General features: G+C 39.5%; 2 protein-coding genes across 5 annotated transcripts in view; both read right to left on the bottom strand.

Moving 5' to 3' along the window:
- Positions 1 to 27,394, bottom strand: part of LOC129756095 (neurobeachin-like protein 1) — a 260,283-nt gene that overhangs the window by 51,890 nt on the left and 180,999 nt on the right. The window lies entirely within an intron of this gene.
- On the bottom strand, positions 75 to 25,660 carry LOC129758397 (cuticle protein-like). The gene is made up of 4 exons (XM_055755901.1): positions 25,509 to 25,660; positions 10,617 to 11,110; positions 1,133 to 1,238; positions 75 to 1,024 (listed from the first exon to the last, which is right to left on the bottom strand). Exons 1-4 carry the CDS (start codon positions 25,518 to 25,520, stop codon positions 308 to 310), a joined length of 1,329 nt encoding a protein of 442 aa, XP_055611876.1. The 5' UTR covers positions 25,521 to 25,660; the 3' UTR covers positions 75 to 307.

The raw sequence follows: 27,394 nt of genomic DNA, 5'->3' as shown, positions 1-27,394 counted from the left end.
AAAACGAACTTCAACACATTGATTATGATGATTAAGCTTGGGTATTGTCATCAAATATTTAAGAAAAAAAGATGTTGTTTTCAATAAGCGTTGCAATTTCTATTATTACCTAATACTGTACAGTGTGCGTTCCAAAAGCAACTTTTCAGTGGATTGTTTTTTACAGTGGAAATTATGTACAAATGAGTAGTTGCTTAAAGTTGCACTGAGATGGTCTTGAACTTCTATAGTCTAGAGATGACTATTTACACTCGGGTCATTGATCCTATTTACACGGCATTTACAGAGGCAGAGATCTTGCTACTTCTTAGACAACGGTGGCAACAGCTGGGGCAACAACAGTCTTGGCGGCAACGGCAACAGCAGGAGCGGCGGCCACAGCAACTGGGATATCCTTCTGGACCACAGCGTTGAATCCGTTGACGGGATCGGCGTAGTAGTTGACGATGCGTCGGCTGCCGTCGGGTTCGATCAGCGAGTACGATCCCTTGACGATGTCTCCATCACGGGTTTCCTCCTGAGTCTTGGAGTCTCCGGTCAGAGTATCCTGAACGTTGTAGGCGTACTGGTACTGTGGGTAGGCATCGGTGAACTCAGCCTGCACTGGGGCAGCAACAACAGCGGCAGCACGGGCAGCAACGACTGGAGCAGCAGCAGCGACAACTGGAGCCGGAGCAGCGGCAACAAGAGGAGCGGCACGAGCAGCAACAACCGGAGCAGCGGCGGCTACAACTGGGGCAGCACGGGCAGCAACAATTGGAGCGGTGTAAGCAGCAGCAACTGGAGCAGGTGCAGCGATGAATGGAGCCGAACGAGCAGCAACAAACGGAGCAGCAACTGGAGCAGCGAATGATCTGGCGTAGTAAGGAGCAGAGTAGGCGGCGGCAACCGGGGCAGAGTAGGCAACTGGTGCCTGGACTAGAGGTGCTGAGTAGGCCACCGGTGCAACTGGAGCCGCCAGGAGACCCGGGTTTGGTTTAGGCTCGGCGCTAGCACACAGAGCTAGTGCGGCGAAAACTGCAACCTAGAATATGAACACACCAACACAGTTAGAACCTTTTTTCTTTGCACTTATCGATCCCACCCCACAGTCCATATTTCAAAACAATTCACGAGAATTCTGCACACTTACTTTAAGCAAACTCATTGTGAGCTTAGAAAATGGTATTTCACACTGTTCGATTGAAAAGTGAACAACTAACTGACGTACCTTCAATTTGAGCGCTGGGCTTTTTATACTAAAAATTAAAATAATGTCAAACCCCATCGAATTCTCGTATCAATAACCACCACTATCGCACCAAATCGCCAAGGAAAGGTCCGAAAAGAAATCCGCTCCAGTCCAGTCCAGTCCAGTCACAAACTTACCCTACTCATCCTGATTACGCACCGCAGTCACGTCCGCTTATCGAATTTACTACAATCCCCTGTTCGACACTTCGATGTAATTTATATTAAAGTCATCGCATTTCAATGCAACTCGAATGTTGGCCGTCCGTCGTCTTCCATCAATTGGATCAACTAGGGCAATGCCAGCCAACAGAGCGTGTTGTGGGAGGAATTTAGCTGACTCACAGCTGGCGCACAACACCGTTAGACCCCTTGGACTGTATTCTTGAATGTTCAACGATGATCACTGATGGGCACATGCAGATACGCAGGGTACGATCTCAAGGCCGAATCGCAAGGTTAATCCGGGCGAGCATTAAACCTTAACATGCCAAAACGACACATGCATACAGACGAACGATGTGCGTCTTTGGGCATGATCCGAGCATATCGCCAAGCCAAATGGACATCACGTAGAGCCACGCGAGTATCATTGGCATTGGGGATGCGGCACGATTCGCATTTTTAGTTTTGCACACATAGCATTGGGGAGAGAAATGCTGGCATATTTGAATTTTTGGTGCCGAACGATTGAAAATTTATGAGATTTATTCGATTAGACATTGTTGTCATAAGAGAGACTAGAAAATTAGTTTAACACTATGTGTACGGGCTTTTTAAGCTATACTTATCTATACAGAACCCGCCAATTTGGCAGGTGGAAAAAGCAACACTATATAATATTACTGTAGTACTGAAATACCAAATTTAAATTAACAATTTCAAATCACGAGTAATTTTGGGTTTTTTGAAAAAGTTAGAAGAGGTTCCATTTTGTCGATGTGAGTAGTCAATCAAGCAAAGCTAAGCTAAAGTTTGAAGAAGTTTCGTTTTGTTTTTCCTTTCGTTCGATAAAGTATAATAACTTTGAAACAAAAATGACATATTAAAACTTAAAGTCAATCTCAAATTTCTTTTAAACAATATTGCGTAAGGCGGTTTTCAACACAATGGCTCATTAGGTTGCTCTTGAATATTGAAAATTTGCAGAAACAATGATGAGGGGTCTTTCAAATCTTATTTTGATTTTTTTTTTAAAACATTATATCTCTTAAAATAAAACACCATATCCCATTCTAAAACATGACTTAAATTAAAATTAATCAACTTATTTATTAGCAGCTCAAAGATGTAATCTTAGACTAGATTTGAATTCTGAACGTTAAATTCCAACAAAATCATGTTTTGGAATTCAGCAACGATGGAGCTATGTATCAGGGTGTATCAAACCACAGAAAATATTTTAAATCATAAAATTAAATTTTATTTCATTAAAGCCCTAATTTCAGCCCTCATCCGTCCCTGAAATGTTTACCCGTTACAGGCCCTGGAGTGTCAATTTGACACTCCAGACTAAAACCAATATATCTCTCATGTTTTTCAAACGATTTTCACAAAATTTATGACCCATTCCAGCGTGACGTCACAACGTTTGCCAAACAATTTTTTGTGTCTATGGTTTGTAGATTTTACAGTTCATATCGCACATTGAGAAAAAAATATACCCCTAAGTTCAGGATTTATTTTGTTACTGTTTGAAATCAAAAGTATTTGTATTGAACAAACAGTTATCAAAATATAATATATAAGAAATGACGTCACAATCGCCTCTTTTTCCACCTTTCAGTTTTTTTTTTCAAAATCGCATTTTCTGCTCTTCTATTCGATCAATATTTATGAAAATTTCAGAAAAGTATCGTTTCATTACAACCAACAAATCGCTGTTTTTGGTTTTTTTTAATGTTGATTTATTCTAGAGCGATTCAGCTTCGTGACGTCACAACACGCCATTTTTTAAAACAGGGTTTTGCAAAGCGTTGTGACTTCACGAAGTTTTATGGTCAGCTACATGAAATAAATCAAAATTAAATCTTAAATTAATGCTTAATTTACTAAAAATGCCCAAAATCTCAACAAATAATGTGATTTGTTGATGAAATCGATCCATTATTACCCAAACAATTAAGGGAATTGAATCTAAATGGCTCATATCATGCTCATAACAGCAGATAAGGTTTGCAACACTGCGCACATAAATTTTATTTGAAATTTATTTGTGAGAGGATGTGAATATTATTTTTTTAAAAATTTATGCTAGGTAATATTTATTTGTAAAAGCGTTAAAATATGTTTCTGAATCTTTTCTATATTTAATTGCAAAGGAAAGGAAAAATGAATGATAATTTCAAAACCTATTGTGCTCCTCGGAACTCGGAACACCAACCTCCAGCTTTTTTTTCAAATCAGAGATCACTACCTGCTGCATAATTCACAAATAATCTTTTAAAAAATCGATAAGGATTTCATGTTTATGATTGTTTGTTAATTCTCGAATCAAGTGTTCAACAAGCGCAAATTTATATTTTTTTTATTTAAGACGTTTTATAATATCCACGTATATGTTAAACAATTAGGTTTCTTGATTTCATTAAAAACTTAATGAATTCATTTATTGAAGCGCATTGTTATATTAAACTTGTTTTGAAGAAATACTATAAAAGTATTGAAGTAAGAAGTCATGGACGTTTCCGAAAAAAAGGAAATCTATTTTCATGACGTCACAACACATTCTTTACCCGGGTGCAACTCACAAACCTCTGAACCGATTTTAATTCTGAAAAAAGCAATGAATTCCTTCTAAAAAAGTTTGAAGAGATCTCCATTTTTTTGACAGTATGTGACATTTAAAGAAATCATGAACTGAAAACACTGAGAACAAACATACAAACTTTCCCTCGAAACTTGTGTACAATTTCCAACGATCGTTTTGAACCAATTTTTGTATTTTGGCTGTATCTGGTGGTCCGATGTCTCCAAACACACCAAAGAGAACTGTCAAAACAAAATTGAGAAAAGAGAAACAAAATTATAGTCAGTTTTGTTTGGCTTGTTTCAAGAAAATTGCAGTTAAAGTTTCGTAACACTTTCGACTGTTTGCTTAATGGAAAAATATCTTAAAAGTTTGGTCCTATATTTTGGGATGCAAAAGTGATACTTGCAAGTAACCCGATTTGAGATGTCTACAATCAATTCTTATGGGTAAGAATGATCGTCAAGAATGTTCAATTGAATGAATAAAAGTTTATCATCGGTACTTTTTATACGGTTTTAACTTATTGACTTTTTTTTTATTTTTTTTATCGGGTAACCAACCCCGGTGGATGCTTTGGTCGCATGCAGACTGAGAAGGTGGCCGCACGCGTCTGTTCCCCAGGTCAGGGGCGGCTCAAACAGCGTCTGTCTCGCAGCGAACGGCTGAATTTATGAAATGCGGCTCCCGCCAGCTAAGTCCAAGATGGCAGCCCCATCGCGGGATAGGGACTTTAGGCTAACAACCTACTGTTCCCGACTTGAAATTGTTACGGAATCCGAAAGAAATGACCGACCTGGAACTTTGGCGACGACTTTTAGCATGAAAATACGGACACGAATTGGAACTTGGAACGTTTTTAGCCTTGCCCAACAAGGCAAACTGGAACAACTTGCAAGAGAGGCTAGCCGCCTCAAGCTTGAAATTCTGGGCCTGAGCGAAGTCCGTTGACCTAATACTGGAGAACACAAGACACAATCCGGGCAAGTCCTGCTTTACTCTGGCATACGAGAAGAACATGCTACTCGGGAACGAGGAGTTGGTTTCCTGTTAAGCCCGCAGGCCTACGCGGCCCTCATTAGATGGGAACTGATGAACGAAAGAATAATCGTAGCCAGATTCAGAACACGGGTTAGAAACCTTACAATGGTCCAGTGTTATGCGCCAACTGACGTTGCCGATTTGCAGGAGAAAGAGCAGTTTTACAGTCAACTGAACAGCGTGGTAGAGGAAATTCCGAAGGGTGACATTCAAATCCATTTGGGCGACTTCAACGCAAAGATTGGCTCCAACAATCAGGACCTTGAGCGCATCATGGGGCGCCATGGTCTAGGACAGATGAGCGAAAAATTGACCACATCTGCGTTAGCCGAAAATGGAGAAGGAGCCTTCTTGATGTCCGCAACAAACGAAGCGCAGACATTGCATCTGACCATCAACTCGTCCTTGGTGAGATACGACTGAGAGTCGAGCGTGTCCAGCGGCGAGAGGAGAAAGTCGGATGTCGATACGACGTCCGCCGGCTGGAGAATCCAGAGGTGAAAAGGGCATACGTTGAACAGCTTGAATCCCGAGCCTCTGAACTGCCGACAGACGGAACAGTCGAAGAACAGTGGTGTGGAATCAAAAATGCCTTCATTACAACGAGCCATGTTACTCTCGGTAAAGTTTGTGGAAGAAGAAGTGAATGGATTTCGGATGAAACCTGGAGAATGATCGATGATTGGAGAAAGGCGAAAGTCGGAATTGAGCAGGCATGTACCAGTCAGCCAAAGCAGCTGCTCACTTACGATATGCGGAGCTGGAAAAGGCAGTTAAACGAGCGTGTAGACGAGACAAGATTGCCTAGACAAACTCCCTAGCCGAAGAGGAAGAAAGAGCCGCCGCCATTGGAGATATCCGATTATTATATGATATATCTCGCCGCCTCAGTGGTGCAAGGACTAATGCAAGAATGCCGCTGAAAGACCGAGCAGGTCAAGTATTGACCGATCGAACAGGTCAGCTCAAACGATGGACTGAGCACTTCGATCAACTCTTCCGAGTCACGAATAGCGATGGCCAACAGAACCCGCAGCTCGAAGCACCAACAGTAAGTCGCATAAATGGCGTCAACTCGGAAGCGCCCTCGCTGGCTGAAATAGAAGCCGCAATCAAAAACATGAAATCCAACAAAGCACCTGGGATCGATTGCATCCCTGCTGAAATGCTGAAAGCCGACCCTGCCCTGTCAGCACAAATGTTGCACCGTCTTTTCGCTGCCATCTGGGATAATGCAACATTCCCGGCCGACTGGATGCAGGGTATCCTTGTAAAAGTCCCGAAGAAGGGAGACCTGACAGAGTTCGGTAACTGGCGAGGCATAACGTTGATCTGTACAACCCTCAAAGTACTCTGCAAAGTGATCCTGAACAGGATCCAGGAGAAAATCGACGCTACACTCCGACGGCAACAATCTGGATTCCGATCCGAACGATCATGTGTGGACCACATCACAACACTACGAATCATACTGGAATAAATCAACGAATTCCAGGACTCTCTTCTGCTGTTGATCGTTGATTTCGAAAAAGCATTCGACCGACTTAACCATGATAACATCTGGGCGGCTCTAAGGCGAAGAGGAGTACCAGAGAAACTAGTCCATACCATCGAAGCACAGTACGAGGCATTTTCGTGCAAGGTCTTGCACGACGGTGTCTTGTCCGAACCAATCCCGGTAACTGCTGGAGTGAGAAAAGGATGTATCTTATCACCGCTACTTTTTCTAATCGTAATGGATGAGATTCTGACTGGATCGATTGACTGTGCACCGAACCGAGGATTGCCGTGGAATCCTTCAACCATGGAGCAACTGAACGACCTTGACCTGGCTGACGATATTGTTTTGCTCGCCCAAACACAACCAGATATGCAGAGCAAACTCGACGACCTTACCGAAAGCTCCAAGGCAGCAGGTCTCAAAGACAATGTCGGAAAGACCAAGTCGATGGAGATCAACACAGAAAATCCCTCCAGTTTCATGATAGCTGGGCAACAAGTTGAGAAAGTGAAGTGCTTCCAGTATCTTGGTAGCCAGATAACGCCTGATGGTGGTACCAGGAAAGACATCGAAACCCGGATCAGAAAAGCCCGTTTTGCATTTGCGAGTCTCCGAAACATCTGGCGGTCACGCCAGATCTCTCTTCGAACGAAAATCCGAATCTTCAACTCAAACGTCAAATCCGTATTGCTGTACGGGTGCGAAACTTGGTGCACATATGCGGTAACGACGCGAAAACTACAAGTATTTGTAAACCGCTGCCTGCGGAATATCATCCGCGCTTGGTGGCCTGGCAATTGGATCTCGAATGAGGAACTACATCGCCGGTGTCATCAAAGGGCGCTAAAAATCGAGATTCGGGAACGTACGTGAAAATGGATTGGGCACACGCTGCGAAAAGATGAAAACGAGATTTGCAGAGAGGCGCTAGATTGGAACCCAGAAGGACATCGAAGAAGAGGAAGACCCAGAAACTCGTGGCGGCGAAGCCTAGCCGCTGAAATCCGAACTGTCCACGAGAATCTTGACTGGGACCAGGTGAAGACGCTGGCTCCGGATCGTCAACAGTGGAGGTCTTTTACCACGGTCCTATGCACCGGAGGATCGGCGCGGGATCATTAAGTTAAGTAAGTTTTCGTGTAACTCTGGGGGACATCTTATGATGGGTGAAGAAAAGTAACCCAAAACGTTACGTAAATTAAAAAAAAAAGGCACTCACCGAAAAAAGTCAATAAGTGAAAACCGTATAAAATGAAGGAAGTGAAATTCTGTCCAGTCAAAGGTTACTTATATTGCATTTATCTAGACATAAATTTTTAGAACGGCATTAGTTTAATTATTAATGAGTTCATATAGGTTAACACCTTTTCGAAAACTGAGCACTTGGAAATTTGATTTCTAACTTTTGAACAGCGCAATAGATGGCACTCTTTCAAGTCAATTTTCAACGTATTTTTCAGATGTCAGCATTTGAAATTTTACACACTTTTTTGAAGATTTTTTGTTTGAACTTGTACGTCTGTTCTCTGTGCTGAAAACTAGTAGAATTTTTGTGACGTCACAACGCTTAAAAATACATACCTTTATCACCGTTTCTAGAGCGTGAAGTTGCTATGATTATTTTTAATCTAATATCATGCTTAAATGATGGCTTTTTTACAATTATTTTGCAATCATTTTTTTATACAGCTAGTTTTTTGACAAAGTTATGTTTCAAAAAAAGAATAATTGTTAAAATCAGTTTCTTTTCGTACTAAAATAATTGAATTTTATTGTCAACATACTCAATTCCGAAAAAAGGTAACTGAAATTCTGATGGAAAATGAAGCTCAAGAAATAAACTTTCAAATGCTGGGCAAATTATTTTTGAATAACGAAAAATGAAAATCGGTTCTCCAGGTGAGGGGCGCTTGGAATGGGTCTTTTAGTTTTGCATACCTCGTAATGTAACTCAAGCAGATATGTTTTTCAGACATTATTCACCTACAGAACTTCAGTTTTCCGTTATTCAAAGTCTAAGGAAAAAAATCAAAAGAAAACCTGCTTCAGAAAAAATACTGTATATCAACTATGGAATGCTAAAAAAATAATTTGAGTGACCGAACAAGCTGAAGTTAGAAGTTATATGTTGCACTCAAGGATATATTTTTTTGAAATTCTTTAAGATCATCACCGTGTGAATCGTTAATTAGCTCTATAACTCTTATATCAAAAAGAACAAAAGTACTCGGAAACAGTATATTGGATCCTTCCGAAATATATTCTATAAGTTCCAAGAAGGTTGTCAACTTTATTCGAGAAATTCTTCCAGATTGGGAAAATGCTAAACAACAAGAAAGTGACACTGTTGAAATCAATCAGAGAGATATTCCAAACATTATTCACGAAAAAATGTATTAAAAATGACCACAATTATTCTAATAGAATGAATGAATGAGAATGAGAAGAAAGGTGAAACCTTGTGAGCAAAATCACCCAACAATGTTTCGAAAATGTTCACCACCAGAAACACATTCTTTGGATATTGCTACCCCCGAAAAAAGTGCAAACGTGCCAGGGGATCATTGCAGCAATTTGTCTGACCGATTTCCCTGCTGGCAACAACAGTGGCCGAATTGAATACTAAATCTAGGTTGTCAGCCGATGGTGGCTTATTCACATTTAGTTCATACCACGGATTTCTGCATTCATTGTAGCTTCCATTCATTGCAATTCGGTGGACAACGTCAGAATTGGTGTTCCATCAATATCGAGAGGTGTTCGAAAAAGGCATTGGATGCATTTTGTAGTATATTTCATTATAAATTCGCTGTAAAATGTCGCGCAGATTAGCCAGTAGTACGCGAGTCTTCTGAGCCGTCAAAAAATATCTTTGAAAATAGATTTGGATTTAATCATTCAATTTCTATGCTCTAGTAAATTGAAGCTTTAAATAGTTTTTTCTTAGTTCATGAAATTCCTTAGCATTTCTAGGTCATTCGGCATCAAAATTGAAAGTTCAAGTCTCCGGATTTCCGTTGGTCCCCCCTTTGATGATATTTGAGGATAAAAAAACGAAACTTTGAGCGTCAAGCTACAAGTCCGATTGAGCTAGATTTTGCACAGGTCGATTTTTTGGGCTAATCTACAAAATGTATATGGTCGGTTTGTTGTCACCCTAGTTTGTATATTGATAATTTTCCAAATGGCTTTTAATAAAGCAGAAGTATAACAAGAAGTCAAAGATTGTTGAAGAATTTAATTCTAAGAAGAAATATCGTTACATTATGTACCACACCGATATTAAAATTTCAAGTCTCTTGATTTGTAAAACACCTAAGCAAAAAACAGATCTAAACAATAAATTAATCATAGCGTAATGAGCGATGGAGTCAAGCTTAAAGAGTCAATATTTTATTCTTACGTCAAAGCTAACCATATTACCATCAGTGAAAATAAGAACTCAGCTGAAAGTCGATGATTTATGCTAGGATCGATCTACAAATTATGCTCCATAAGTTCAAAGTTCCGCTGTCGACATACCTATCGTGCCATCTAGTCGTTATGATCGGAACGCTCTGTAATTGCCCAACAAAGTATGATTCTGGTCTGGTGTCGATCTGAACAACATGCAATCTGTATAAATCAGATATTCCAGTAACGTGTCTTGATGCAATGCTAGCGAGGAACGTGCGGGCCACATCAAGTCGTGTCGTGCGGCCACAGCCACATTCTGCTGGCTGAACCATTGTTGAGTGTCTTGTCGACTTGTAATTGATTGGTTGTCCAGAACGAAGGCAAAGTTTCGATTTCGATGATGTGTACATATTTGAGAAATCTTGTTTATTTATTGAGAGAAAAGAGGACAGCTACAGTAATGATTTGATTTAACGCAAAAATTTGACATTTCGAGTGAATCCACACTCTCGCTGGACTTTATTCCATCATTTTTGATTTTTTGTGGTCTTTTACAAGTGTCTGCTTTCTCGAGACACTCAAACTTGCTTCATTCGGTTGTACTTATTAGGTATCCTTACAGACTAATAAAACAGAGTACTGTATCGTACTATTTGAGCCTAGCAACGGTTTTGGTGAGTCGTCGAGTGCCTTCGTTATCAGTGATGATAATACCCGAGAGGAGCGTGCACGATCGGCGCTACCACTTTCTTAACCACCGGGGCAACATGGACGGCATGGCCAGATTTCTCCACAACGGCATTGAATCCGTGAACCTTGTCGGCCGTGTAGGTGACCTTGCGAATGGTGCCATCGGGTTCCGTCAGCGAGTAGCTTCCGTGCACGACTCCGTTGGCCAGCGTTTCCTCGGCATGTTTCGAGTCTCCGGTGTGGGGATCGGCAACTCCGTAGCTAAAACTGTAGTGGGGATTCGGGTCGTAAGCTTCAACGTGCTTCAGAACCGGCGCTGCGTGGGCGATGACTGGCGCATGGTGAATAAGTGGGGCAGCTACGATAGGCTTTGCCACGGCCACTGTGTGCAGAGGTTGGATTGCTTTTGCCGCGTATCCGTACGATAGAGCTGGTCCGTAGGAAATTGGTGCGTACACTGGGGATGACACTGCAACGGCCACCGTCGCCGCGAAAACTAGAGCCTGACGGGGAAAGCGTTTGTTGAAATTAAGAATCACTATCGATTATTTCACCCAAAGTATCAGTACTGAATGTCCTATCATTTTGCTTACAGTTTGGAAGTGATGAATTGGTAATCGTGATTTAAAATTTCGATCAGGTGAATAATTTTGCAAAGAAACTAGCAATATTATCGCAAAACAGAGTTTGTTAGATTAATTTGATTTTTAAAAAATCTAAAATTTCATTAGGCAATGGCTAACAGTGTACAAAAATAGCTGTGAATTTTCTTCAACTCTTCATAAAACTAGATCAAAAAATAACAACATATGATTCCTTTCAGTTTAAGTTTAAGCTAAAAACAGGGACTAGAATTAGAACTTTGATATGCCCGTCCTAAGCTAATTTTTTTTTCAATACTATGCGTCGGATAGTCGGCGCTGGATGGATAAGTAGAAATTATTCCTGATTTATCCGGACTCTCCCGGTTTTGCACACATATTTGGAAAAAGTCTGGTTCAGCCCCGTTTTCTGGATATTGGGAAAAAAGTAGATCCCGGACATTCGAACGAAGACCGTCTTTCCGAATAAAGTATCGGACCGAAGGATGTTCGGCCGAATCATACAACACCCAAGTAACACCGATGAAGCCAACTAGCATTTGAAAGTTTTATTATTGTTTTATCATGGCATTTTATATGCAGCTAGTTTTATAACTGTTTTAATACGGCCACGAATAATGCTTACATTCTTAATTTAACCGTTCGTTTCCAGGTAGTTCTGAAAACGCTTACAAAGCTTTTACTCCATAAAAACTTTCTAAAAATTTTCTCAATATGCTGGAGTTGATATTCTTCTTTGTTGCGCGCTACGAAGTCCCTCGGACGAACCACATACAGATTTCGAATGACTGCTGGTTGACAGATTGGAAGAGGCGTCGCGACGCTGATTAGTAAGACATAAGTGTCAAGAAACATTTTGTAATTGTAATCAACACGTTTATATCACGTTTATATCACTGTTGAGTAAGATTTATAATTCTCTTTTCTAAATATTTGCTTATAATATCTGTATAGTTCTAGCTTACTTTGCATTTATTTCTCTGGTACGATCTGTTCGTGATAGTAAAAGTAGAAGGAGACTAAATTGTAAGTCTGATCATATGAATTATTAACACAAATCATGAACAATAAACGTTTTGCAGCTTGAGCTGGATTTACCAAAAATTGGATATATTCTTGCTGGAGAACTCTGGACCACCTTCGCGAACAGAAACTCAAGAATTTATTCAAGTACCATGGCTTCCAACCAGAATCAGCGGCATACCCGATCGCAGACTAAGGCGATTCGAGAGGCAATGAAAGCTAACCTCCAAATTGCATCGTCCCATACCTCTGAGAATTGCGGTACACTCTTCGAGGCTACTTTCGTAGAGGCAAATCGAGGTCATGAAAAAGATTGTCTTTCTTGTGATCAACGGAATGACGCTGATAAATTTATGGTTCAGTGCATGGGTTGCCAAGGATGGGAACATTTCAAGTGTGCCGGTGTGACTACTGCCAACGCCCACGAGATAGCGTATCGGTGCGTGATGTGCAGGCCCCGGGTCCCTCCACCAGCACCTAGTTCAATCACGGTTGAATCTACGGCTAGCAGCTCTCGTCGAGCTCGCATAGCTCGTGATTTGGAACGGTTGGAAGAAGAGCGGAAGCTGCACGAAACAGCAGCCAAGGCGCAGTTGGATCGTGATAAAACTTATCTCAACGAAAAATATAAACTGCTTGGACAGCAGGATGAGGAAGATGAAAGGGATAGTGCTCGGAGTAAACGCAGCAGTCAAGCCGGATCCTGCAGAGTAACGGATTGGGTGAAAGAACAGTCAGAAACCGTTGCAAGATCCGAGCGGAACATCGTGCCAAAGACGTCAGAAGCTGCCAAACCCGTGGATTCCGGAAAAACAGTAGAGTTTACGCTAGTGAGCGAGCTGGGAGCCGCGAAAACGTCGACCCCAGTAAATAAACCTGTCGTGAATGAGGAGAAAACCCCCGCAGCAGTTGCTCTTGATCTCGCTGAATGGATTGTGGATTTAGATCATACGTCACTACAACGAACTACTGGTAGCATTTCCATAGGAGAGGGTCAGGACATTGAGTCTGTTGATACAGATGAGGCTTCTATGCAAAATCCGAGTGCCTCTAAATTCCCAATGGTAGACATACAACCCTTTCTACGCCTGCTAAAGGATGTGGAATCTAGCGAACAAAGAACTGGAGCCTATCCGAAGCCTTCACAGCCAGAATTCGAGAAGTGGCGGCTTGAAACCGAAAACCTTCGTCGTGTACAGAGTTTACAACAACAACATGCCCAGGAAAACGATATTCGACGAAAGCGAGAAATTGAATTGATGAATCAGCTGAAGTTGGTTGAACAACAACATCGTGCGGATGTGGAGAAAATGCAGGAAAAGGAGGCGGAATATCGTAGACAAATACGACGTCAGGAAGAGGAACGTATCGAGTATCGTAAACAAGCTGAGAAAGCATTGGAAGAGCGTGATCGTGAATTGAGTCGATTGCGTTTTGTTGAACAGGAACTTATGAGTCGGCTGGATCAACTTTCTCAGCAGTATAAAAATTTATCGTCGGAAATAAACAACGGACCCACACAGTTACAGAACTGTAAGGCAGCGGCAGGTAACAGTACCCTCCCCCAAAATGTTGGACCATCGGTAAGTGAAAATTTTATACAACGCACTCCCTCTGAAAACCACTATGCACCGATCGATGCACATCTAAGTACACCCATCGGGGGAAGAAGCCCTTGTTTCGATATCCCACAATTTGCACCACCCACGTTGCCTCATCAACTGCCCTGTCCCCCCGCTCCGGTTGCTTCAATCGCAAATCCATCGTTCGAATCAAATCAGCATTGTGATAATCTTTCTGGACCAACACCGCAGCAGTTAGCTGCCCGTCATGTCGGGAAAAAAGACCTTCCTGTGTTCAGCGGAGACCCCGTGGATTGGCCACTCTTTTATAGCAGCTATCAGCACTCCACACAGTTATGCGGTTTTTCGAATTCTGAAAATCTTCTTCGCCTACAACAGAGTCTGAGAGGCAATGCTAAAGAAGCCGTGAGCAGTTTCCTGTTGCACCCTTCGACGGTTCCTGAAGTGATAGAGACGCTTAGAACTTTATTTGGCCGACCAGAACAGATCGTACATCACATGGTCAATAAGGTACGCAGTACTCCAGCCCCGAAAGAACATCGATTAGATATGTTGCTGAACTTTGGATTAGTTGTACAAAACATGTGTAGCCATCTCAAAGCCGTAGGTTTGGAAAACCATTTGTCTGATCCTACATTGCTTAAAGAACTTGTCGACAAATTACCACCTACAGCCCAATTCAACTGGGCTATGTATCAGACACAGTTCTCCCACGTGAATCTTAATGATTTTTCCAAATACATGCAGCACGTAACCACCGCTACTAGTCGCTTAGTAATGAACGGCGGAATAAGCAATACAACATCGAAAAGCAAAGGAAAGGAATTTGTTCACACGCACGCTGAAATAGTCGATGACTCTGAACAACCCGAATCGAGTCAGACAGAACAGCTGAACTATGTTGGAGTGAAAACATGCGTCGCGTGTCAGAAGTCCGCTCACCCATTGGAGAAATGTTTCAAGTTCCAAAGTATGAATATAGATGACCGTTGGAAGCTAGTTAAACAAAATAATAAGCTTTGTAGACGTTGTCTTGTTGCCCATAGTAGATGGCCGTGCAAAGGAGAAGTTTGTGGGATAAATGAATGCTCAAAGAAACACCATCGCTTATTACATTTCGAACCACAAGTAATGCAGCATGCCACCGTGTCTATACATCGTGAGGTTACATCATCCATTCTTTTCCGCCTACTACCTGTAACGCTTTTTGGTAGCAAAGGCCATGTACAAACCTTTGCATTTTTGGACGACGGATCTTCTGTCACGATGTTAGAGGAATCTTTAGCAAACGAACTAGGTGGCGACGGAATTACAACATCGCTCTGCCTCCAGTGGACTGGGGGAGTGAACAAAAACATCTCTAATACTCGAATTATGGAATTTGAGATCGCAGGAACTAGTGAGACTAGGCGTCATAAATTATCCGAAGTATATACTGTTGAAAGTCTCGATCTGCCTGAACAAAGTCTGTATTTCAACAGCATGTCACAGGAGTATCCACATCTACAAGGTTTGCCCGTAAAAAGTTATGAATGCGCAGTGCCGAGACTACTTATCGGACTGAGCAATGCTCATTTGCTTATGACATTGAAGGCTAGAGAAGGCAGACAGGGTCAGCCAGTTGCTACCAAAACACGGATTGGGTGGTCAATTTTCGGTCGAGTGCCAGGGAAAGCGATTACATTGCCACATCGCCAGTTACACATTTGTGCTACGAAAGCCAATGATAGTTTGCACGAATTTGTGAAAAACTTCTTTTCGATTGAAAGTCTGGGTATACGAGCTGCACCAGAATTGCAGACGCTAGAAGACCAACGAGCCTGTAAAATACTATCAGAAACAACAAGACGTACACCAAGTGGCCGTTTTGAAGTTAGTTTGTTGTGGAAATATAATTACATTGAATTTCCAGATAGTCGCCCCATGGCTGAGAAACGCTGGAATTGTTTGGAGAGACGATTAACGAAAAATCCCACTCTGTATGACAAGATCCGTCAACAAATTGTAGATTATCAACTTAAAGGCTATGCGCATAAAGCCACTCAAGCTGAATTCGAACGCTTTGATCTTCGCCGTACGTGGTTTTTACCCATGGGAGTAGTGCTAAACCCAAAAAAGCCTGAGAAGGTTCGTCTGATATGGGACGCAGCTGCTAAGGTCGACGGTGTATCATTAAATAGTATGCTCATGAAAGGTCCCGATCTTCTTACTTCACTTTTGTCCATACTTTTTCGTTATCGAGAGCGCGAAGTAGCCATTGCAGCGGATATAAAGGAGATGTTTCACCAAATATTGGTGCGGCCTGAAGATCGTAGTGCGCAGTTGTTTCTATGGCGAGATTCGCCGGACAAACCATTGGAAACCATGGTGATGGATGTGGCCATATTTGGCGCAACGTGCTCGCCTGCGCATGCACAGTTTGTAAAAAATTTGAATGCGTCAGAACATCAACATGATTATCCCAGAGCAGCGGATGCTATCACCCGATGGCATTATGTAGACGACTACATACAGTGTGTTGACACTATCGAGGAAGCGGTGGAATTAGCCCTGCAGGTGACTGAAGTCCACTCCAGGGGGAAATTCGAAATTGTTAATTGGATATCAAATCGAAACGAAGTTCTGGAACAAATCGGCGCCAACAATCCAAGAGCTGTAAAGAATATGCATTTTGGTGAAGATTCAGAAGGTCAACGATTATTAGGAATGATTTGGCAACCGTCCTCCGATGTATTCTCCTTTCCCGTGCAATTTTGCAAGGAGATTGCAGATTTAGTTAATTGTAAAACCATTCCAACGAAAAGGCAATTATTAAAATTGGTTATGAGTTTGTATGACCCTTTGGGACTGATTTCCGTATTTACGATTCATGGAAAAATAATCATTCAGGAGGTGTGGCGAGAGAGAATTGACTGGGACGAACAAATACCTACAGAGATTTTCACTAAATGGAAACAGTGGCTGAGCGCATTGCCAGATATAGAAAGCTTGAAAATTAAACGATGCTACTTTCCTGGGTATTCGAAAAACACGTATGACCACGTTCAACTGCACATATTCGTCGATGCGAGTGAGCAAGCGTATGCAGCAGTAGCTTATTTGCGAGTCGTAGAAGGTAATCAAATTCGATGCGCTCTGGTATCTTCGAAAACAAAGGTTGCACCTCTGAAGATTTTGTCTATTCCACGTCTGGAGCTGCTTGCGGCCTTGATAGGAGCCCGGCTAAGGAAGGTTATAGAGGAAGAACACACCATCACCATCCATGAAGTTTTTTTTTGGAGTGACTCGACGACAGTACTGTCATGGATACGATCGGACATGCGTCGCTATAATCGGTTTGTAGCTCATCGAATAAATGAGATACTAGAATTGTCCAAAATTGAAGAATGGAGATGGGTTCCCACACGCCTCAATGTCGCTGATGAAGCTACGAAGTGGGGACGAGGTCCTTCATTTGACGCAGAGAGTCGTTGGTATAAGGCACCAGAATTTCTATACGAACTGGATGAAAACGAATGGCCAAGAGATCGCACTATTCACCCTGAATGTAGTAAGGAAGAATTACGCATCGAAAGTGTTCATACTCATGTGGCACGTGTTCCAATCATCGACGTCAACCGCTTTTCCAAATGGGAACGCATTCTACGAACGACAGGCTACGTTCATTATTTTGAAGATTGTTATATGAAGACATTTCTGGGGAAGCAGATCGACACCATTGGTATGGGAAGCGATCACTTGAAAAGAGCAGAACGTACATTGTGGAGAATTGCGCAAAATGATTCCTTTTCGAAAGAAGCAGATGTACTCCGATATAATAAAACGGCGAGCGTTTTGAATAAGAGAAAGATTTCAAAATCTAGCCCCATAGCTTCCATGGGCCCAACTATCGACGAGTTTGGGGTGATTCGAGTAGATGGTAGAATGCAGGCCGCGGATTGGATGCAACACGATGCCAAGTACCCGATTATCCTACCAAGAGATCATCGCATTACACACCTTATACTGGACTGGTATCATCGACATTATGGGCACGCGAATGATGAAACTGTCGTCAACGAACTGAGACAACGGTTCAGAATACCTAGACTACGAGTTGAATTAAAAAAAGCCAAAAAGGCCTGCCAGTGGTGCAAGGTCTACAAAGTATTACCTGTGGCTCCAAAAATGGGTCCGCTTCCACGCGTACGACTTACACCCCTGGTACGTCCGTTTACCTTTACTGGGATTGACTACTTTGGTCCATACCAAATTAAAATAGGAAGAAAAGCGGTCAAAAGATGGGTTGTGTTATTCACCTGTTTGACTTTAAGAGCCATTCACCTAGAAGTTGTTGCATCCATGTCATCCGACTCATGCAAAAAAGCTATCCGTAGATTTGTAGCACGTAGAGGGGCCCCTGAAGAGGTTTACACAGACAATGGGACCAATTTCCTTGGAGTGAGCCGTGAGCTACAAATGGAATTGAAGGCGATTAACAATGATTTGGGAAGTACGTTCACCGACACTAGAACTCAATGGTTTTTCATACCACCTGCGGCACCTCACATGGGTGGATGCTGGGAACGGATGGTGAGATCCGTTAAAACAGCGTTGAAATCGTTGCCATCTGTGGATAAATTTGATGAAGAATCCTTTCATACAGTTCTAATTGAAGCTGAACACATGATTAATTCAAGACCGTTAACATTTATACCGCTTAAGTCGGAGAATGAAGAATCGTTAACTCCCAATCATTTTTTGATGTTGGGGTCTCAAGGAGTATGCCAGGGTGTTAAAATGGCTGACGTAAAGGGCAAAGTTCTAAGGTGTAGCTGGGACCTGATTCAGAGTGTATTACAAAATTTCTGGCAGCGGTGGGTGGTTGGTTATTTACCAACTATTACCAGACGAACAAAGTGGTTTGAGGATGTTCGTCCGATCGATATTGGAGATTTAGTCGTAATAGCTGATGAGGGTGCGAGAAACCGATGGATCCGGGGTCGAGTGATAAAGGTGTATCCTGGAAAAGACGGAGTATCTCGAATGGCTGATGTGCAGAGCAACGGGCGAGTTCTAAGTCGTCCGTGTACGAAACTTGCGCTTTTGGATGTAAGCAGTGAACATGACGCCGAACGAGATGTTCTATCGACATGAGGGGGAGGATGTTGCGCGCTACGAAGTCCCTCGGACGAACCACATACAGATTTCGAATGACTGCTGGTTGACAGATTGGAAGAGGCGTCGCGACGCTGATTAGTAAGACATAAGTGTCAAGAAACATTTTGTAATTGTAATCAACACGTTTATATCACGTTTATATCACTGTTGAGTAAGATTTATAATTCTCTTTTCTAAATATTTGCTTATAATATCTGTATAGTTCTAGCTTACTTTGCATTTATTTCTCTGGTACGATCTGTTCGTGATAGTAAAAGTAGAAGGAGACTAAATTGTAAGTCTGATCATATGAATTATTAACACAAATCATGAACAATAAACGTTTTGCAGCTTGAGCTGGATTTACCAAAAATTGGATATATTCTTGCTGGAGAACTCTGGACCACCTTCGCGAACATCTTTAAAACTTCAATATGCGAATCTATAATATTTCATGCGAGAAAATGTTGATAAAAAGGTAATTTTTGTAACTTGTGTTGCTGAGAGTTTATTTAAAAAAATCAATTTTTGAGCTCTTTTAACAATCTGCTGCTGTTGTTGCCTGCTGCTGCTGTTAGTGCCGAAGGATCTGCCTATTCTGCTCAAAAGACGCCCCCAACAAGAGATACCGACGGCGCTGCAAAAATCTCACCAACAAGCGCCTGTGAAATGTATCGAGGTACCTGCATCTTATTTTTTATTATGCTCTTTCTAAAGCTGAATCATTTAATTTCCGTTCCGAAACGTTCTTATCTGAAAAAGTCAGGGAACTTTTTGATTCAAAATATTGAAATGAAACATGCTAAACTTAATATTGTTCCAAACACGAATTCTTCGAGCAACTCTTCATTAAACTTTGATGTAATAGCTTTCCTTTATCCTAATGGATAATTATTCTAATAATATTGCCTCTACGCTTAATGTGATACCAAGAGCTGTGCTTCAAAGTGTTTTATGCGAAGATATGTTGAATATCTGTCACATTAACGTTCAAAGCCTTTGTGCTCGTCGATTCACTAAATTCGTTGAACTTAAAAATCTGTTTATCAATAGCAAAGTAGACATCATTTTCATTTCCGAAACGTGGCTTAGTGAATCCGTAAATGATACAGTTATAACTATTGATGGTTACTATTTAATAAGAAATGATCGTAACAGGCATGGAGGTGGCGTTTGCGTCTACCTTAAAAACAACCTTAAATGTAGAATTCTCATGAAATCAGAGAATATCGAAGAAAACTCAACTGAGTTCATTCTTATAGAGTTATTTCTGAATAACACGAAATTATTATTTGGCCTTTACTATAACCCTCCAGAACATGACTGCTCTGAATTACTTTCAACTCATGTGGAACAGTTTGCTTTAACTCACAACAGTTAATTTTTCATTGGTGACTTTAATAGATCTTTTTAAACACTCCGTAAGAATTCAAAAATTTAAAGATTTGTTGAATTGCTCAAACTTAAGCTGTTTTAATAACGAACCAACTTTTTTCCATAATACCGGTTGTTCCTTACTCGATTTGCTTATATCAGATTCTTCCGATTCTATCCATCGATTTAGCCAAATTTCTTTACCAGGTGTATCGAACCACGACTTAATTTTATCTTCCCTGAATTTTCCAAAAATCGCGCATCAAGAAGGATTCTGGTTTCGTGATTACAACAACTTCGATGAAAATGCTCTGTTAGAAACTTTTGCTGGAATAAATTGGGATAGATTTCATAGCATTGATGATCCAGACATGCTTGTCGAGCTTTTAAATAAATTTTTGTTGGATACTCACAATTCAGTCTTTCCCCTCAAATTCAAAAAACAACGCAAAAATAATTGGTTCAGCAATGACATAAATCATGCTATGATTAATAGAAATTTAGCGTACAATAATTGGAAGCGATCAAAGTCTGCAGAAGATAAAAATAGATATAAAATACTGCGCAACAGAGTGAATACTTTAATTGCCAATGCAAAAAAGTTGTGTGATAAAAGACGCCTTAATATGGATCTGCCACCAAAGAATTTTTGGAATAATTTGAAAAAGTTTGGGTTGTCTAAATCTCAATCTAATGCTGCTGTTATAAATTTTTCCGCTACTGAAATCAACAACTATTTTACATCGAATTTCATCAACACTACTTCACAACTATTACATTGTCCGAATGACAGGAATGGTTTCAAATTTGAATTTTTTGAAAATTATGAAATAATCAACGCGATAAATTCAATTAAATCAAATGCGGTTGGAATTGATGATATTCCAATTAAGCTTATTAAAATCTTATTACCGTTCATTTTACCTGCCTTGAGACATATTTATAATTCAATAATTAAAACATCTAAGTTTCCGTTTCAATGGAAAAAATCTAAAGTTATCCCTATTCCAAAAAAGGCTAAATCCCATGAATTATCAAACCTCAGACCAATAAGTATATTGAGTGCAATTTCAAAAATATTTGAAAAGTTAACAAAACATCAAATAACTGAATACTTAAATCAAAATAATATGCTTTTCGAATTTCAGTCCGGATTTCGTTCTTCTCACAGCACAGAAACTGCGCTCATGAAGGTACATAATGATATCGCGCTCACCTTGGATAAAAAAGGAATTGCTACGTTATTGCTGATTGATTTTGCTAAAGCTTTCGACCGTGTATCGCACATCAAATTAATTAACAAACTTATTGTCAAGTATAATTTTTCAGGTTCTGCTGTAAAATTGGTTCAGTCGTACCTTCAAGGTCGTTCTCAAGCAGTTTTTTCAAACGGTTGCTTTTCTGATTTTACAATCATTGGCTCTGGAGTTCCTCAAGGATCAATTCTTGGACCTTTATTTTTCTCACTTTTTATAAATGACCTTCCAACAGTCCTACAACACTGCTCAATCCACCTCTTTGCAGATGATGTTCAAGTATATCTTTGTCAGAAAAATGCTGTAGATCTCAGTGAATTCTATTCAAAAATAAATGAAGATCTCGCAAGAATAAATGAATGGTCTGAATCAAACCTCCTACCTATAAATCCTTCAAAAACTAAGGCTCTGTTTTTTGGAAGACAGTTACCTTTTTCAAATTTGCCACAATTAGTTCTCAACAATACGGTAATTCAGTTCGATGACTATGCTGAAAACCTCGGTATAATTTTTGATCGGGATCTTTCCTGGAACCGCCAAGTAAATGCTCAATGCTGCAAAATTTATGGTTCGATAAAAAGGTTGAACTTAACGACATATCATCTGGACGTTCAAACTAAACTGAAACTATTCAAGACTTACGTGTTCCCTTTATTTATATATAGTGATTTTCTATATTCTAATGCTTCTGAACGATCTCTGAACAGATTACGCGTTGCTCTCAATTCCTGTGTACGATATGTTTTCAAATTATCACGGTTTACTCGAGTGTCACATCTACAAAAACTTCTCATCGGTTGTTCATTTGAAAACTTTTATAAATATCGTTCTTGTGTAGTAATGCATAGAATCTTAAAAACTGGTAAACCATATTATTTGAAAACCTTGCTCGCGCCACTAAGAAACTCACGTACTGGGAATATCTTGATTCCTTCGCATAGTTCATCATACTATGGTAGAACATTTTTTGTCAGAGGCATTGTTAATTGGAATAATCTTCCCAACAATTTAAAAATTATTAATAATAAATCAGAGTTTAAGAAGAGGTTGCTTGAAGAATTCGTGGAGTAAAACAATAAAATAGATAAATAAAACTAGAACAATCTGACGGAACGATTAGTTATTAAGAAGAAGAAATACAAGTGAAATATGTACGCCAAATTGTAACAAATTAAAAGATTGTTATCTTACGTTGCAAGAATAAACAAAATAATAATAATAATAATAATAATAATAATAATCTCTTGGAGAGAGAAGGAAATGTAAAAAACAGTCATCAAGTAATCAACGGATTTCTTTCCTGGGCTTCTGCATATAACCGTAAGGCTTATTATTTACAAAATTGTAATGATACTCATTCATCTGTACGCTTGAAAAAGCAAACATTTAAAATAAGTGTTTCATAACACTAGGGAACAGCATTTTTTGTGGATATGTTCAAATAAATGATTTTGAAACATTGGCGTACTGAATTTTAATCATTTGTCAGGTTTTCAAATGTATAGTAGAAACATGGTCAGCAAATTCAAACTCCAAGCTCTAAGTAACTCAACAAAGGTTATTTGGTGAATGGTAAGTTACAGCTGTTTGAGTTTGCAGGACCGATTATTTTGTCAACCTTAGGCATTTTTTGTTTGATATACAATCTCACATAGTGGAAAATTTTGAAAATTCAATGGTCCATCAACTAGGAAAAGTTGAGGGGGCGTTATCACCCCAATCATTCCCTCCTCTATAGGACCGCACATGACATGTTACAATGGGGTTGTTATGCTACATCAGTGGTTTTCAAGGGAGCTCAGAGTTACAAATTTTTGTCGCATTTCGGATCAAATTTGTTCCAAACTACCCTTAGGGGAGCGGCGAGCTTCAAAATATCGAGGCAGGGGGGCGTTGATCGAAAAAGTTTGAAAACCACTGTGCTGCATGTACTGTCGGCCTAACCAGCATACATGCGGCCTGGCGTCGAAAAATATGCCACTTCGGCTTTATGACCCATTATTATTAGTGGCTTAACGTGCATCGGCTGACTGACCTTCTGCAGAATGGCCCTGATCCCAAGGACTTCGGCCGAATGACCCAGCCGTAAAATAATTTTGGATTTTGTCCGGACTCGTTCACACTATTCGTCAAACTACACAAAAAATCTCACGTGAGCTTTCATCACGTTCGTATGAAACAAAATGTAAACATAAAGGTTTATTACAAAAAAATTCAACTTCTTTCTATTTAGAATATTTGTAGCCTGGACAACATATTCTATATGTGGAATAAAAATTTTAAAGTTGTTTTGATAACTTTTGCAGCAGTTTTCTGTGAATCATAAAGATGTTTCATACGACGTAATGAAAGCTCACGCAAGTAGTTTTTGAGCTCATTTATCTTTTTTTTTTTTTTTTTCAAAAGCCCAAAATATCATTTGAACAGTATTGGTGTACTTGTCAAGAAATAATTTATTAAGTATTTGTTTCCTCACTTCCCTGTTCAGTTTTTTAGAAACATTGTTTGGATTTTGCTCAAAAATTGCCGAGATTTTGTGTTAAAAAATAATATTAAACAACCACATATTGTCAGCAAAATTCTGAAATGATTATTTCTGTTACATTAGATTTCTTTAAAACGGATTTTTTTTCTTTCCAAACACTGCTCTACAATTATTGAGGAATCTATAACATCCTTATGATAGCGAGTAAGACTATAGTTGGTTAAAATTGCATCATTCAATCAGAATTATTTTTATTAGCAACGGTTTAATTTTCGAGTTTCATTCGTTCAGTAAATAATCCACAACGGATGATTCACAATTATACGACGATGACTAAATGAATATTATCTTTTTCCAATTTCAATGGAGAAAAAAGAAAAAAGTTCAATTTTTGTTTTATAACTGAACCAATAGCTACAAAGGCACTTGGCTCAAATTTGGAGAAAGTACTTTAAAACATAAGTTTTGAATGCCAAGTTTTACCTAAGCCTAGTTATTTTTTAAGTCTGTATTGAATAACTAACGGGATAAGGACTTTTTCCGAGAAAATATTAAAAATAGTGAAAGCGCAGTTTCGCAAATAGCGATATTATATGAGAGTAATAGTTGAAGAATTAAGTATATTTAATCCACATCAAAATCATTGACGGTTGGTTTATGAAGAATGACACGAACTGGACTGATGAAGACATTTCTTACGCTTATGTTTGTTATTTAAAAAAGTAAACGGTAAAACAAACTTATTACATTCAAACTTCATGATAACACTGGTTAATTTTAGAGCAAGTTCACTGGTGTTGGAAAAAAGTTGTAGAAATTTTGACAATTTTGCCATGTAAAAACATTTTCAAGATCTGTGGCCTTCAAGTTTTTTTTACAACACGTTTTGTATTGTCGCATGCTGTGATGCAAAAATAGCAATATTTCTATCACATACGGCTGAAATAGAAACAGTGTTGTAAAAAATACAACGCTCCAAGATCTTGAAAACATTTTTGCATGGTAAAATTTTCAAAATTTCAAAATTTCTACCACTTTTTCCCAACACCAGTGAACTTGCTCTTAATAATGCCGCCAACTAAGACACGACATTCATTTTTAAAGTTTTAAATTTTTTTCCTCACCTACTAACAATCGTTTTCGGAAGTAGGCAACGGCTAAATGTGTTACTTCATATCCTTTAAAATCATTGAAAAGTACAAAAAATAACATTAAAAACTTCACTTTTGTTCACATTTCCATCTTGTAATTCCTTCCTAAAATATTTCGTTTGAAACTTTTTCTTTGATTTTTCACTGAAATTAGCAAAACAGTCTATTTTGATATTGAAGAAATAACTCCTATTGTTTTTTTTTCGCACAAATTATAGCTCAGCATCCCATATTGTTACATTTCCAATACTGATACTTTGTAGGCACAATTTACACTAATAACACTACCTTTCCAATCATGATGGGGTTAATCACAGGATCAGCACTTGGACACAAACTGCTTAAATCAGCCAAAGGATCAGCCCGGGAAAACGTATTTTTCTTGAACTTTCGCACTTGTAGCGAGTAGAATGTTTTCTTTGGTATGACGCGAAATCTTCTCGCACGGTCATATAAATACAGATCGGAAGGCTACCCAGAATAAGTTCTAGAAGTGGGCAACCGACGAGAAAAACAGAGCCCCGGTAAGGCTCTACCGTGAAGTATACATACATTTAATGCACGAATGGAAAAAGTCGGTTAGACTATGAGATATGTGTGTTGTTACATTTTTCTTTCATCACACGCCACCGGACCAAGCGAGCGACACATTTCTTCCCACCACGTGTTTGTTGGTAATTTTTTTTTTCATCTCGTCTACGGTTGCTCCTTGCCGCGCACAGTGAGCTTGATTCGAGATGTTTATGAACACGATGAGATAAATTTTGTGGACCCTTGTGAGTTATATGAAAATTTAAGAAAATCATAACTTATGGCAATGGATGTATGAGAAAATTTCCTCATTGAATTTAAAAAAAACGATACCATATTTTGTAGACATGATTTAGGGTTGCCCCAGAGCGCCCAAAGTTTCAATTTTTTACCCTCAAATATCAACAAAGATCACCAAGAGATCAGGAAAAGGGAAATTCTACTGAATCAAAGCAATCGAAAGGTTCCATTTCATTCAACCACGGTAAATGTAAAGTTCAGATACCGGTATTTCGATAGCAACTAACTATCTTCTTCAGTGAGCGTTTTCGATTGATCGATCGAAAACGCTCACTGAAGAAGGTAGTTAGTTGCTACCGAAATACCGGTATCTGAACTTTACATTACCGTGGTTGAATTAAAAGGAATGTTTCGATGGCTTTGATTCAGTCAAATCATTCAACCAAGTAGGCTCACAACACAATAGAGTAGAAATTCTATTTAGATGCCAAATGACTTACAAATGCACAAAACTTCGAGATCTAGTGTTACTTAAAAAAAAGTTTTGGTCAAAAATGGACTTTCTGGGACTTAAGAAGATAAATCAGTAATCACTCCAAACGGCATGATAATTTTTTAATGTTTTTAGGATATCTTTAACTCTAATCCGCTCTGGAGTGTCAATATGACAATATTGGAAGTTTGGCGGCTTATATCTTTAATCGGGTGCAACCAAAATAAAAATATTTCCTCGGGGACTCTTAATGAATTCATGAAATCTTTAATTCTGCATCATTACTTTTTTATAGACGCACCCTTGAGCCCAGACGAAAAAACTCTTTTATCAAACTTTGAGTGTCTTTTGACACTCCTCGCTTGAAATCGCTATACCTCTCTTGTTTTCTTTCGATTTTTATACAAAAAATAGATTTGGAGCTTTATAATGTAACTCAAATATATTTCTCAGTCTGTATTCAGCTATAACTATTTATTTTAACGTTATTGAATATTTAAGAAAAAGAAACCGAAAAACAGGCTTCGGAAAAAACCGTAGACCAGCTACCGCATGTCCGAGAAAAAATTACTTAGTGCCTAAGAAAGCTTGAATTGAATGCTCTATGTTGCGCAAAAGAGTATATTTTTTCAATTTTTTTAAGACCATGATCACGAAAAATGTAAGAAATGGTTTAAAAGCCGTATGTACTTTTCAATCAATGAATCGCAAAGTCACAGAAGAATAATTTTGAAAAGTGATTTGGAAAGGTTACGTTATGTGACACATTTTCGTATCTTCCGTATTCTTTCGTATCAAATTGAAACCCCAGGAATCCTAACGGGTAAAAATCGAATGAGTTTTAAGAGCTACAAACATTTGACATCAAAGATATGAAAACAACAGTATTGTCTGGTCACATAGCCGAGCA

This window comes from Uranotaenia lowii, chromosome 3 (genome assembly GCF_029784155.1).
Source record: "Uranotaenia lowii strain MFRU-FL chromosome 3, ASM2978415v1, whole genome shotgun sequence".
NCBI lineage: Eukaryota > Metazoa > Arthropoda > Insecta > Diptera > Culicidae > Uranotaenia > Uranotaenia lowii.
This window is presented reverse-complemented; position numbering and strand designations above follow the sequence as displayed.